The sequence below is a fragment of the Buceros rhinoceros genome, unplaced genomic scaffold (genome assembly GCF_000710305.1).
Source record: "Buceros rhinoceros silvestris isolate BGI_N320 unplaced genomic scaffold, ASM71030v1 scaffold15477, whole genome shotgun sequence".
Classification (NCBI taxonomy): Eukaryota; Metazoa; Chordata; class Aves; order Bucerotiformes; family Bucerotidae; genus Buceros; species Buceros rhinoceros.
The window spans coordinates 75,915-91,238 of NW_010422929.1; the positions used below are offsets into that span (position 1 = coordinate 75,915).

Below are 15,324 nucleotides of genomic sequence, written 5' to 3' on the forward strand. Positions count from 1 at the left end.
AGGTCAAAACATCAGCAGTTATGAGAAGAATTGGAGATCAGAGCATAACTGAGAAATGAGCTGAAGCCTTGCTCACATTCGTGAAAGCAAAAGTAATCACCTGCATGAGAGAGTCTGGAAAACGCCTTGAAGCATCATTTCACAGTCACATCTTCCACTGCAAAGAAGCGATCTAAACCTGAGAACTCATACTGCGAAGTAGCAAAGCACAAAAACTGACCACCACTAGCAGTTTCTACTGAAATGAGATGGTTAAAGTGAAGTAGTCCTAAACTATTAGGTTTTACCAACTGTCAGGATGACAGGTATTAAGTGATTTTTAAATTACAGGAGATGTCTGGACCATACAGGCTATCCATATATTTACTGAATGCTCCAAGTTTTCAATCCAAGGAAATAGAGACTAGTACTAGCATTACTCCTGCTCAATGTAGAGAGGCTAGGGACAGGGTGATCATACTGGACAAGACCATTTCATCTTAACTGTGCTGGTAATGTTGTTTCTGTGCCTTTAAAAAGATAAAACAAACCACTACCACTAGTGCAGCTCAAAACTAATTTAAAGAGGATTAAAAAAATAGTATCTTGTGACTGCAATTTTTGTTCATATTGCAAAAGTAAGAGCAAAAATGCTGAACAGACAAGATCCAGGACTTTCAGGTTTTAAGCAAATAACTTTTTAACTTGCTTTCTGCCTGCTCCTTGTAAAATTCTGCTACAGTACTCCCCTCTGCCTCTTCATAGAGCTTGCTGTGAACTGAAGAGTGAGGAATAACCTAACACACACAAAAGCATAAAAATATCCACTGATGGAGCTCAAAGTGCCTGCACATATCAGCTCAGTCTCATTAACAGCCTTCCAGCTCCCCAAAGCTTCAGAGCTCCCTCCACATACCTCCAGCAGCCAGGACTTGAGACACTCTTATCCCTCCACAGAGCTCTGGCAGAAAAGCAATGAAGATAGATAAGTGTACCTTTGCCTAGTATTTTCTCATTTGCTGATCTAATTTGTTTTTAGAGCAGCATCCTCTTTCTTTCTTCCTGCAGATTGGCAATGATCATTAGGGCCCTAATCAAAACCTTTTGCCAGCACAGGTTCTCTATAGAAACTGCATCTCATGCTCTCCATGGGGATGACCTAGATAGAACTGCCAAACAGTTTGCAGCTCTGAATGGTTTGGAGATCTGATCTCACGGCAGCATACACTCAGAAGAATCAACACCTAACTGAGTACAGATACACTAAACACATCAGGAGCTATAGTTCAGTGGATGAACAAGTATACGTATGGAGCTTCTGTTCAAATACCTGTCATCCACAGGTCCTGACATCACAGAGGGGCTGGGCTACCAGGAAATTCTCAAATGCCACAGCCAGCAGTTTCTCTCATCCACTCAATGCTTCAAGAGAGTGCCTTTGATGAGCTGACAGGTACACCACAAAAGCCATCTGTCCTACCAGAATTTCAAGACAACTTATGGGCAGGAAAACCTGTTTTACTTGAAGCAACTGTTGTAAAATTGCTAGGACTTTGCTGTTTCACACAGGAGTACCAGAAAGCTCATCTAGTACTACTTAAGATTGAATAAATAGTCAGAAGCTTCCCTTACGATGCTTGAGGATTAATTTGCAAAAGAGAGGAGTAAACCAAGTGTAAACTTTCTGCATCACTTCAGATGGCTAAAGCTGGCGAGTGAGAGCATGCCTTGGGGAAGGAGCGGCAGGGCTGACAGGATGGTGTGTGCTGCAGCACAATAAGAGTTTACCAGGCCGGAACATCACCAGGAATGGGAAAGAACAGTAAAACACGATTTCCATTCGCTTTGTCTTCAGCTGCAGCAGGTTCTGAGAAAAGCCAAATGTGTCCTCAGTCACAGGGCGACTGGAACTGATAACCACACCTTAACACCTGCTTTGCATACATAGGGAGATCTCTCAGAATATGATTTCAAATCCTTGTATCTCGTTCTTCATATGGGAAAACTGCAAAATCACTATTTTTGAAGCTACAGTAACCAAAATAGCCACTGATGTGGCAAGCTAGCTGCTCAGCTTTTATTTCCATGAATATCTTCTCATTTTGTGAGTAATTCCTGCAGGGAAAAAAGCTTTGAGGAATTTTCTCTTTAAATACACACCACCCTAAAAAGATCTTGCAAAAACATCTCCTGAACTGGGAACTTGCATGGCTCTAGCAAGTCTAAAACTTTCTGAAACTCCAGCTGACATGATTTACAGCTTAACAGACTAAAAAGTACTGTAATGGGGAAACCAATCCTGGAGAAAAAGTACTTTACATAAAGATCTCAAACACATTTATCAACATAGAATGTCAGTTCCAACAAAATTTCTGCCTTCCTTTTGCCAACAGAAAGTATCACTCAAGGTAAGTTTGAATTAAAAAAAGCTGTAAATCCACTTCAGCTGGCAGTGACACATCATAGGGGTTATTTCTTGCTCACCTCCCTGCTCAACCCAGCACTGCCAGTGCAACCTACTCTGGAGACCACAGTATAGACCGGGTGAGAGGAGCAACTGTGGTAGAAAGCCTTTCTAAAGAGCTTTTTTGTTTCCACATTAGCACAGCTGAGGACACTGGGGAACAGGAACAAGCAATCAACTTAATCAAGTTTTATAACTGGAGAAATTACAACATTGAGCTATACTAGATGATACAATTAATCACTCTTCAAATGCTTCTCCACTCAGCATCCTTTAATATTGCATCATGAAACAACCAAACCTACCACCACCTCTTGCCGAAAAAGATGCATCTGATAATGCTAAGCACCTCACACAGCAGTGAAATTTGAGGGATTAAGCTAGTTTAAAAAGCTTATGCAATCAAGGAGGAAAAAAAAAAACACCTCAGGCAGAGATCACAACAATATGGGGGGAAAAGAAAAATAAGTCAGTGACATGCAATACACTGTTAAAAAGGCAGTCAACTGGTGTATGGAATAAGCAATCATATACTTTATAGGTATCTTGACGTTTTCTATTTACATGTGTAGTGGAGGCAACATCCATTGGTATGGTCCAGACCTAATTAATATGGCCCAGAGTAACTGTAATCCATAAAATGCAGAGAAACATCATGTTTCCCACCCAAAACTATAATGCTTGACCACAAGTTTAATCCCTTGGTATTCAAGGATGCTTACTGAACTAACACATACCATAGACTGAGGTATGTTTAGTTAAAGACAGTTGGGAAAAAATACTGATAAAGAACTTTTTTCTAGGTTTAAAAATAACTGCAGCTATTTTAATGTAAAGACTCTTGTCTGAGCTGATTGCAGATACTATATATAGATTGCATTCTCCATGCTAACAGGCATAAAGCAATCTAGGTTATTTTAGTTTTCCTATCTAAATGGTAAGACATTTCAAAGGTTTAATATGTGAAAGTATCTGACCATGAAATAAAGCTCATGTTTCAGTGCAGATGTTGAAAAAAAATTACTTCATTAGAACTGTGACATTCCACCACTTTGTTCATCTTTCATCATTAAACATATTTAAAGACAAGAAACAGGGAAATATTGTCAAGAATGTGAGGCTTTATTTAACCTGAGGAGATGCTGCACTCTAGTCAGACCTTAAACTTTCAGCTATTGTTTGATGTCTAGTATTTCTTGTTCACTGGTTCCTGACAGCTTGCTTACTCATTTCTTTCTTTGCACTATTTGACTCAAAGTGTCTAAGCTTTCCCCACTGAGTAAAGCCACAAGGACTCTGTTGGAATTTCAACCATAAAAACATGATCCTCAAATTAGTCTCCTGACTGCCAAGTGCCAAGCACAGCTGTATAAGATGCACCTGGCCCAGGAGGCACTGAGAAACACCACTGGTCTGGCCAATCAGCTAAAAGCAGCAACACATATTTGCCAAAGCAACCTTCCTGTGTGACCAGCATACAGCTCTGAGCAACTGAGGACAGCCATATTTTTAGGTAGTCTCAGAGGACTTAGTATGTTTTTCCAGTGCTTTTAAATCCTCCAGTCCCCAAGTGAAGGAAAGTCTGCAGACATCAGTACTCGCTGCCTGGAATCCCACTGCAGTCTGGCACTGCTGAGCACCACAAGCATGCTGCAGCCTCCTTGGGCTACTTTCAATCCCTCTTTGATGGTAATGGACTTCTCAGAAGCATGAAGCAGACTGCTATGGCTAAAAGCACCGATATCAGCTCTTTAGCTGTTACTGGCTGATGAGCCTGACCTGTCTATGAAAGGTGACAAACTGCCCTGTGAAAATTTAAGTTTCACCAGGACCTTGACTGCAGCACTAAAACGATTAATCTAGAGGAAAAAATTTAGCCTTTTTTTAAAATGCAAATTTGCTACACATGGTGGCAACTGTTTTGGATTATCAGGACAGCTTTCAATCTCACTTATATTCATTGGCTTCTGCTTCACCTACTTTTTATTTTATGCCTCATTAACTTGAGAAATGACAGTCATGCTCCTCACTTCTGTTTATCTTCGGTTCCTGGCCAATTTCATCATCAGGTACTCAGGATGAAACAGTGAAAGTTTCACAAACTGATTTTGAAGAGGAAACATTTACTATCAAGCAAAACCACCCAGTAACATAAGCCTCTCACTTTGGTAAAGCTTTTGGACTGTCTTGAGTTACACTCTCCCAACTCTGTTTTGTTATAGCTGGCACAATATCCACACATGTCTCATAGTGGATATTAAATGTTAAAACAAACAAATGGCAATATAGAATAGTTACTGTCGAAGTCTGAGAAACACTTTTTCCTTAAAATTTTCAAGCACTCACCACATGTGGGCACTTAAAGACTCTCAGGGCCTGATGACTATTCATTTATGGAGGAGAAAAAAAACCAAACAGCTAAGTTTCATTTAGGTTGGAGTTTACGTTTTTACACCAAGCAGAACAAAACTGTCTTCAAGAGTCAGCTCTACATGGTCTCTAACACACATCAAAACCACCACTTTCAGTAGATTTTTACATTCCTAAGGGGTCATGTGCCACTGATTTGTAGAAACTGTTGAAAAAAATATTGGCATGAAAATTATATATAAATTTGTATCACACAGAAAAACCTCCCAGGTTAAACAAACAGAATGCTGTTGCTACCTTAGGCAGATTTCTCCTGTCTCTGTAATGTTCGGATGCCAGATTCTTGTCAAGCATTTTACCTTTGGAGGCTGCCAGGAGAGAAAACAAATTATGACGTTATCCTTTTAAATAAAAGCACATTGCTGTTACACAGAACAAGGCAAGTATATTTGATATTTACAGCCTAGGTTTGTATGATAAAGACAGTGAGAATATAACCTGCAGGAGTTACAGCAGCTTTCTCCACCCTTTTATCTTCTCTCAACTCTTTACAAAAGTTGGGCTGGTATAAGGCTTTTTCCTAGAAAAACGTAACTTTAAAGAAAGCTCAGAAAATTTACTCACTTCTGTCTCCTTCAGGAGAAAGAAAACATTTCACGTCATACAGCTTCTCAACACTTAACCAGTAAAACGACAATTTACACTGGAAAACTACTAAGTCTTCCCCCAAGGCTTATCCAAGTCGGGGTTTTTTAGAAACCAGCAGAGGATGCAATAATAATGACAAAGGAAAAAAAACCAAATCAGGTTCTTTTAAAGGCTGACCTTCCTGTTCACAATTGAGTAAGAAGTACCACAAGAAGCATTAAGATGATGTGTCATATCCAAGAAGCTGCTAACATAAAAATCCACTGAACTTATTTTCAGGCATATAGTGGGTTTTGAGATACAGATTCTTAAAGTAGAGTCTCATTTGCTCTAGTTTTGTGAAGTACATAAAGAGCTGGTCATAAAAATTCTGGTTGCTTAGCAACAGCACGTTGTTCCATCCATGTCCTCCAAATCACATTCTGCAGCTTTCAATCAAGCAGATGATTTCTTATAGCAAGTGTACTGGAATACATCAGCACAGACCAGTACCTTTCATAACTTCAATTAAATCACATATTACAGATGTGGAGCTATTTTCCTCCACTGCTTCCCATGAAGTCTTCAGTCAAGAGACAAAATAGCTCCAAAAGCTGTATCTGCATGGCGGCATGATGTGTTCTGTCTCATTGCTTTGTTCTTAACTTCCCAATTATCTTTGTAGTAAAATGCTTTTTAACTAAGACTCCTCAGAAAAAGAGATAAGAAAATATGCATGGTACTGAGCTACCAATAACACATCTGTCAGGCACTGAAAGAAGAAACACCTATTACTACAATTTCTAATGTAGATGTTGACTTTTCTCCACTCATTTCATGCTTGTCCAATAACTCAAGGGAAACTAATGACATTATTGAAAATTAAGTGGCATGCAGAAAACAATCTCAAACTTTTTACCTTCAAAACAAATGGTGTTCTAAAAAAGCTGTGCTCTTAGAAAACTCCTATTAGCTACATCTTCAGGTTGTTTAGAAAGCTTATGCCCAGTTCTTAAGAAAGGAAAAGCAGCAGTATTTATTCCATGCCAGATACATCAAAAATAAATGCACAAATTTTCAGCATATTCACCTTCGAACAGGGAATGTACTGATGCATAGAAACAAGTAAGCTTTATACAAACTAAATATTTTTTAAAAATCTTCCCAAATTATCACAGTCAGAGTGAATTAACAGATGTCTCATTTTTCATATCGTGGAAACAACAGGATTCCTTCATCCTTTCAAAGTGTTTTTCATCACTACAATTAGAAAAACTCACTCCTGACAGTAAGACCGTTAGGCAGACAGGATAGCTGTGGCACTACTATAAAATTTATCTTCAGACAAAACCTCTCCTTCAAGCTCATTCCAAGTCACCTTTGAGTCCTCCTTAGACCAACAGATCCACACAAGATTTCCTCAAGATGTCTCACTTGAATAACTCCACAGAATCATCTGGTTGGAAGAGACCTTTAAGATCATCAAGTACACAAGCACCCTGCACTGCCAGGGACCCTAAACCATGTCCCTAAGCACCACCTCTAGGTCTACAAAATCCATTATATCATGGCTCAAACTCTTCCTTTCCCTGAGATACTGAAGAGCTGCGTGAATAAATCCAGCCTCAACTAGGGGTCTCGACAGTGAATGGATTTATTTTTTCCTCCATTTCTAGAGCAGCCACTTATCTTTTGAGATCTCTCATTAGCTCTGATAATGGAAACTGTCTGATTTCACACCCATTTTCAGTCTACTTCAGCATATAGGTGAATACTTATAGACAGTACAAGAAAGCATTGCAAGCATTTGAGAGCTATGCATATACTGACTGCAGTTTTAATGGAAGTTTTGCAGAACAAGCTTCAAATCAAGTTTCTCTCATTTCTTTAAAAAGGCATCTAATAATCTCTCCCATTATTCTCACCAAATGAGAGATTGTGCTGATCAATAAATGGACATAACAGTTTCAGCTCTTCATCAGTTTGGCACTCTAACGGGACAGGTGCACTAATACTTTAATATTTTACCTATCCTGTAGCTGTAGTTCTTCACTACCTTTTCCCTAGAGAAGGGATGGGGTTCTAAGCAGAAATTTGGAATCAATTTTATTAGAAATGTTTTCTCTAGACAGTCCCAAAGTGTTCCTGTAACTGCCCTGCAACTATGACTCCAGGTTTTTTTCTTTCGGCTTCTACAAAACATAATTACGCAAGGGAGGCATTACAGGATTACAGATTGCAGAGACCAAGCTACAAGCCAGCCCTAAAGTATTTCTTGCCACTCTCCCCTAACAGTTCCTGAAGAATATTTTTGAGATCGGCTAAAACTGGGCTAAGCACATCATTCAGAGAAACAAGCCAAGGAAAATAAAGCCACACTGCCCAGTGCTGCTTCCGATGGACCAGATTATCCACGTGGAAGAGCTGCTGCTCTCAACACAAGAACTGCCCAAGGCATGCACTTCAGGTCACTGAGCTTCCTTGCGCTGCCTCCAGATCTCCAGACGAAGACACGATGGAGCTCGAACCCAATTCCCATTCCATCAGTTACCAAAACAAGCCGTGTATAAAACAAAGTCACCAAAGAGGCAGATGGAAGCCCCTTAATGTGACATCTGCTCCTTCAGGAACCAAACCCCTTTCAACTGTCCTGTTTCCACAACTAACATATTGGCCAGACAAATTAAGAATAGCAGCTCTGCTGTTAAATTCCCAGCTTTTGATCACTGCTTAAGACACCTCACATCATAAAAACATCAGTAAACTGGAGAGTCCCTAAACCTATCTACTCTGACAACACGATATGTCAGAACCACGGGAGCTGCCAACAAGGCCCGGCTTGCAGCAGCAGACAGCTTAGTTTCACGTGAACATTAAACCAGATCTGTATGATGAATCAGTTCCACTCCTTAAAGCACCAGGTCCCTAGTTCTGCAGCACCCATTATTTCATCAGCTGCACCTCAAGGCAGTAAAGAAGAAAGCTTGTTTACTTGTTTCTTAAAATCAATTAATCCATTGATCACTGGATTTATTTGCTTTAAACATTTGCTCCCATCTCCCATTGACCCTATTTCTTGGCAGCTGGTCAAGCATAAATGCAGTGCTTGGGGAAGAAATGCTGCGGATACAGACATCAGGCAGCAGCGCTCAGTGCTAAAGGCATTTGCTGTGCACGCTATTAATTGTTTCGCTTGCCTTTTCACAGCTTCCTCTGATGTCTGTATGGACACCAACATTCCTTTCACTTAGAGGGAAAGAGTCCTCTCAGGATATTTTTTTCTTTTTGTACTCAGAGCATGGACAGTACTTACAGAAGAACTAAACTGAGTAGAGAAAACATCAAAAGCTCCAGGCTACTGGTTCCATCTATGTTCCCCTAAAAGCGTGCTACAAAAAAAAAAAAATCATCAAGGAAGTTTTGGGTGTGATAGAGTTTGGATTTGAGCAGAGGATTCCACAGATGCAATGCCAGGTTTTCCCAAGGCTCCCAAAAAGCAGCCAGCCTGAACCAGATTCTTACAGAAGGAACAGATCCAAGCTGCACAAATTCCCTTTGGAAGACTTTTTTTGGGGCACGTGTGGGATGAAGTTCTCCATTCAGGATGTTTTTTACTCTGAGCCTGGAAAGCAGAGACCTTTCTATTCACAACCTGTTTATACGCTTGTGTCCTTGGGAGCATGACCAACTCCTTCCTTCATTAGGGCTGCTGGAAGCATCACCTGACTGCTTGCTTGGACGCCACATAAAAAGGATGAACAGAATTCCTCATTCTGGCCCCATTTCCAAGACAGGAGTTTACAGAGTGAGCAGTATCTTTTAACGTTAAGGATTCCTTGTAGTAGTTTCACACTAACTGAAAAGACAAAGATCTCAGATCTGTCTTAATCAGGCAGAAAGAAATTTAACCAAGAACACTAGAGAGAACAAGTATTAAAACAAGCCAACAGCAGCAACTGCTCATTACTGTACTGACTGAACCAACTCAAAACCATTACTGAGGCATGCTGGGATGCTGCCTTTACAGAGCAGCAATGTAGGAGGAAGACTGCTTATGGACCACACAGGCACCAACAGGCCTGTTTCATTTGATTACTGCTTGGTTCAGCCCCAATCAACACCAATACCTGCTCAACTACAGTATAAAAAAATCAGCAACAACGAAGACATAATCACTGGAGTAGCCAACATGACAGTGCACAGCTGCAGCACTTGGAAGAGTACCCGCTTTGGGCAACATGCTGCTGTAGGAAAAGCCCACAGTGGGGTCTCTTACCTCTCTTCAGCCTTTCTGTACAGCACAGAGTGAAATGCGGGTATGGGGTGACACAAATGACTGCTAGCATTGTAACACAAATTTATGTGAATCATCCTCATGCCTAAAACCAGGAACCCTTTCCAGTTCACAAGTGCAGATGCTTCTACAATTATCCAACTCTCCAACAGCTTAAACAGCTTCAGTTAATTATGAGTAGAGTGGAAGAACCCTTAAATATTGCCTTACAGATGATCACAATAGACACTTCTCATGCTTAACATAGCATCTCAGTCTGATTAGGCCTTCACCAGCCACATGCTCTGATCACAAGCAAGAGGCAGCACTTCACAGCCGTGTTTGCTCCAAAGCATCCATGCTGCAGAGCATCCCTCCCACACTTGAGGCTCTTGAGTCTTTGGGCTAAGGAAGTTTATAGCCAAGAGGTTCACGAAAGTTGGTGTCCATCTTAGTCACACATAAAGCACACGAACACATCACTTCTCTGTATTCACACACTACTTCCCAAATTGGCCACCAGTGCTTTACTCCTTGGGCAGAGCAGTGTGCCGTGGCCACAACACAACACCAGACCACAACACATCATCTTCCAAGGTTTTCTTCTTTTACGATATATTCTTATACTCTTCCACTATGCCACTATTCTACACACCTGCTTCTTTTCCCAGTGTGGAAGCTGAATGCTTGCTTATGAGAAATGAAGGGTAAAAAAAAAAAAAGAATCCTGCAGCAGAGGAGCAAACATGGAGTATTTTGCAAACAGCATGCTACAGAAATTAGACACTATAGAAACTATACTACAGATGCTACATATAAATTATGCATATAAACTATACTATATATGCATTTTGTAGCTTTAAAAGCAGATGTTATTTTCTGCAAGCTAAAACCATTAGCTAGAAAATGGATGCAGGCTCTAAAGCAGTGCTATAACGACTTGCCAGCTTTGTCTGGTATTTTTACTCCTAATTCAAACATGTTTAGCACTCGTGTAGGTAGCTTGACACAGACGTGCATTGCTTGTGGGCTGAAAGAGCACTGACAGGTCTGAGGAGCTTTAGTAAAACCACTGCCATCACCTGTTTCAGTCTTGTTCTGCTTGGCAGAAAACAAACCATGGCCCCAGCATAACTATCTCAGTATTTGTAAATGCAAACATTTTCATTAGTGACCAACATTCAACCTACTGCACTTGTTTATCTGCACAAAGGCAAACTTTTTACTTTTCTATTGAGAGGCGCTCAGAATTTTAAAATATCTAATTAACATTTGCTGTAGGTTTTCTGCTAGTGCTGAGCAGGGAACCATAACAAACCAGAAGATTTTTTAATTATAGCAATTAAGAGTGAAAAACCCAGACCAAAATTAACACTGGGCTCTCCTGTTAATACAGCAGATACTTTCCTGCAGCAGTGTTGCTTAGGTGAACGTCTTAAACACAAAATTTTAAGAAATTAGAATGAGTATATATTGTGCATGCTCCCCTGTGCACAGCATTGCCACAGTGATTAAACTTCTAACTATACCTGAGGACCACTAAAAATCAGACAGCAGAGAAGGGTTTCCACCTTTCTACCGAACTTTTTATAAGATATAGTGCTTGTCCCATGTATTTGTAGACTACAAATAAAGGAATATTAGGAAACTTGAGAAAGCATCTGCTAGAATATGAAGCCAACTCCTCTGATTTCAGAAACATAAACCTTTCTAATCTACAAGCAGTGCTAACGCACCATTCTCCAAGCTCAGTCTGGGGATTCAAGCTATTGCATTCCAGACCACTGCACCCCCGTAATATTTGTATACAAACAGTGCTGTGACTGCAACTACTGCATATATATATAATGCTGAATTTAGGGATGGTGCATCTGAACACGAGCCAAAGGTCCACCTGGAAACGTTCCTTTAGTACCCTCCCCTATACATTCTTCAGCCTCTCTGGTAGAAGAGCTCTGAGCTACTGACACCAAAAGCAAGAGAAGAGAAAGCAGAAGGATTGGAAAAGTTACACAAGCAAGCAAAATTATCCAAACTGTACAATCTAAAAGAAAAAAGGCTTCCTTCTTCCTGCATTTCATTTACCTAAGTACAAATAGTGCAGCTCAAATGAGTCTACTTTCCTTACACATTGAACTATCAGGATACAGAGTGGCAGGCATAATTCCTGACAACCAGAAATGTGAATCAATTGTTTTTCATTTTTGGAGTCAATCTTGTTCTTTTGACAGCTAAACTCTGAAAACAACGTCTGAAGTTATTTTATTGTAGTTGGACTTTCTCTTCCTTGCAAGATTATGCAATTTTAAAGTACAATAATGAAATACCAACATTTTTCAGGCTTGAGTAACTTAAGCTACCTGGAGCTTTCTATTCATCTACAGTAAGATACCACAACATTCATAGGTCCTCCGAAAAGCCATTTGCTTAATAACCACTGAAATTGGTATTTTCTTAAAGATACTTCACTAAACAGCCTGGGACACAAGAAGTAGAATTGGTGGAGACTGCTAAAGGAGGTAACTTGTCACCATATCTGTGCTTTCCACTGCATGCTTTCTGAAGGAATTAAGCACCTGCCATACCAAAACTACACGCACCAGTTTGAATGACCCTGTGGTGGTTTAGGACTTGGCACTGTTTCAGTAGTGGGAGATGAGGCTGACAGCATGGCCCTTTGGGAACATCTTTTGTTTTTAGAGCACTCTTGTTTTGGAGCGCGTCGGGTGGAAGATGCAACCATGCAGCCACCAAGCGTGAGAAGGTTGAGGTGTCACACTGGTACAGCATTTCCCTTTAGCCCATGGCAAGATTGGCAGACTGAAACCCTGCAGTCCTTGGAGATCATCAGCAAAGAGAAAGTTGGCTCGTGAAGAGTTGTGGAGGGCCAAACGATGGAGCAGAGAGATGTGGAGAGGACCACAATGCAGCTAGTGATTGACCCTAAAAAGAGGCTGTGACTTTGAGGAGGTTTGGCACTGGGTCAATTCAGTACTGGGAGAGCCAATCCCAGTGGCAGATCCCCATGTGAGTCAGAGACATTCATGGAGGACTGTCTCCTGTGGGGGGCACACCATGTGGCCACAAGGAACTGTGAGGAGTGTTTCCTGTGAAGAAGAGCAAGCAGCCAGCACAGAGAGTTGAGACTGACTGCACACCCCATCCTGTGTTCCCCTGACACTGAGTAGGCAGGAGGTAGTAAAGCCAGGCCTGGGGAGACGGGAGAGGTGGGGGGAAGACGTATTTAAGATCTTGTTGATCCCCTTCTGTCCTACTCTAATTTAATTGGTGATTTGGTTGCGGTTTTGTTGTTTCAATTAATTGATTTTGTTTCCCCTAGTCAAGCTTGTCTTTTGCCTGTGACTAAGTGGTGGGTGAGTCCTCCCTTGTCTAGACCCTTAAGTAGTTTGTGGCATTTTCTCCTCCTGGAGAAACAGAGTGACTGCATGGTGTTTTGTCACCAGCCACATGTAAACCATGACAGCCCCAGAGCAACAAAAGAAAAAACCTTTTTTATTTCTGTTCACCTTTTTCATTCCTTCTTTTAGATACACTATTTTTTTGGTGAGAATAATCATTAAGTGCAGGTCTTAAGAATAATTAACAGGAGAGAAGAGATGAGAGCGGGACCTCAGCCAAAAGGAAGACTCTTAGGTCTGACTCCTCTATGCTTCCACGCACCTTCTGTCAGACAGTTCCAAATACTGATTTTTTTCTTTAAGGCATAATATCGAGGCAATAAAAGCCTCAGTGCTGTTTGGCTGCAAACACTGGACTGCCGAAGAACAGCCACAGAAATTATTATTCCCACACCCTGGGACTCATAACACTGCATCTGGAATTACTGCATCCCATTTTCAATTCCCCAGTACCAGATATATTGACAAAATGGAGTGAGCCAAGCAGACAGCCACTGAGATGGTGATGAGACACGGTACAAGAAGAGTTGAGATATCTGGATTTGTTCAGCTTGGAGAGGAAAAGGCTGAGGTGAGGACCTTATTGCTGCCTACAACTCCCTGCTGGGAGGGTGTCGAGCAGGTGGAGTCAGGGTCTTTTTAGAAGTGCTCAGAGATAAAACTAGCCACAGACGAGATCCACAGTGGGAAATTCTGACCTGAGATGGAGGCGGGGGGGGCGGAAATCACAACAAAGGTAATTAAACACTGGCCCAGAGAGGCAGCGGAAACTCCATCCTAAGAGATTTTGAAATGCCAACCGACCCAGGTCTTGAGCAACCAAATCCAACTTTTAACACTACCCCAACTTTGAGCAGGAGTTCAGATGACTTCCAAAAACACCAGGCAACCAAGATTCTTTTACGAACCCTTGATATAGATGGGAGATTTTCTTAGTCTCAAATGCCAAGTTCCCTCTAAGTCCTACTACCTGGAAAAGAAATCTAAAATGACAACTATTAGATTAATGACAAATACTCACCACCATATTGTAGGCATCAGGAACTTCAGTTTCAAACTGAAACTTTCCACCTTGGTAATAGCCCTCATCTAGAAAATTAAAAACAAGAAAAATAGTTAACTAAGAGAAAATAATGGGGTCTGTATAATACAAAATCTCTGCCATTACAAAGATTAAAGTAACAGCACTGGGTTATCGAATATTTAACCTAGTTATAACACTAGCTGTCACCTAGTCCAACACAGTCTTTCTCCATTCCCAAAACCTTTACAAAGCAGACATTTTAAGTCAGAAGAGTCAGTCCCACAGCAACTCTGGAAAATCCAGCTTCTCAGAGTACCAGGCAATACCAAGCTAGAAGAATCTTTGCTTGAACTTCTCGTGTCTGTATGAACAAAATCTTGCTGCCCATCAGCCATGCGACACACTGTACCACCTCACTGACCCCTGGAATGAGCAGGATACATACTTCATCAATTGTATGAATAACAGCATACAAGAGCATGCTTCAGAGTGTACTACAAGAGCTAACTTGCTCTTTTATCGTCATTAATTCAGGATCATATTATCAGTTAAGAAAATCTGCCTGCCTGTCAATACTGAAATATCAGAACAGCTATATTTTAAAATACGAAATCTGAACATATCTAGTTGCATTTAACCAGAGATAATATAACAGGATAACAGTCAGCCTGCAGCTCTTGAGATGGCTGTGCCTTCAAGCTGAAATGCTTGCAAGTGATCTGAAATGTGTCTGTCTGGCATTGCCATTATAGATTTCTTTCATTAAGGAAGGGAAACAGACAGGTACCCAGCCCACACTGGTGGTTTGGGACACATCAGGAATGCTCGGGCTCAATCTCCCTCAAGTACACTAGCTCTCGGTATCACACACTACAAACACAGCAAAGGCTTGAAGGTAACTCATCTCAATTATCATTGTATGACAACATATTTTTTAAACTAACATTGCAAATGGAATTTCTGTGAAGCAATACATAGTTTACAAAAAGATTAAGAAGAGTTTTCTTAACCACAAAAAAGTTCTAGCTCCTCTACTATAGGTCATCAAAATGTTCTTTCAGGATGGTGTCTTCTACACCTTCTGCCTTCCCAGTCCCTACTCAGACCTAGCACTACCTTCTATTTTCTCATACCAACCAATGAACCACATCCACGTGCTCAAGTTTCA

General features: G+C 40.8%; 1 protein-coding gene across 1 annotated transcript in view; it reads right to left on the reverse strand.

The window, feature by feature from the left end:
* UBE2F (ubiquitin-conjugating enzyme E2F (putative)) overlaps nt 1–15,324 on the reverse strand; it is a 79,800-nt gene that overhangs the window by 44,956 nt on the left and 19,520 nt on the right. The window contains exons 4-5 of the mRNA XM_010140246.1: nt 14,154–14,221; nt 5,111–5,181 (exon numbers count right to left, since the gene is read on the reverse strand). Of these exons, the coding sequence (XP_010138548.1) occupies nt 5,111–5,181; nt 14,154–14,221 (139 nt within the window). The remainder of the gene's footprint in view (nt 1–5,110; nt 5,182–14,153; nt 14,222–15,324) is intronic.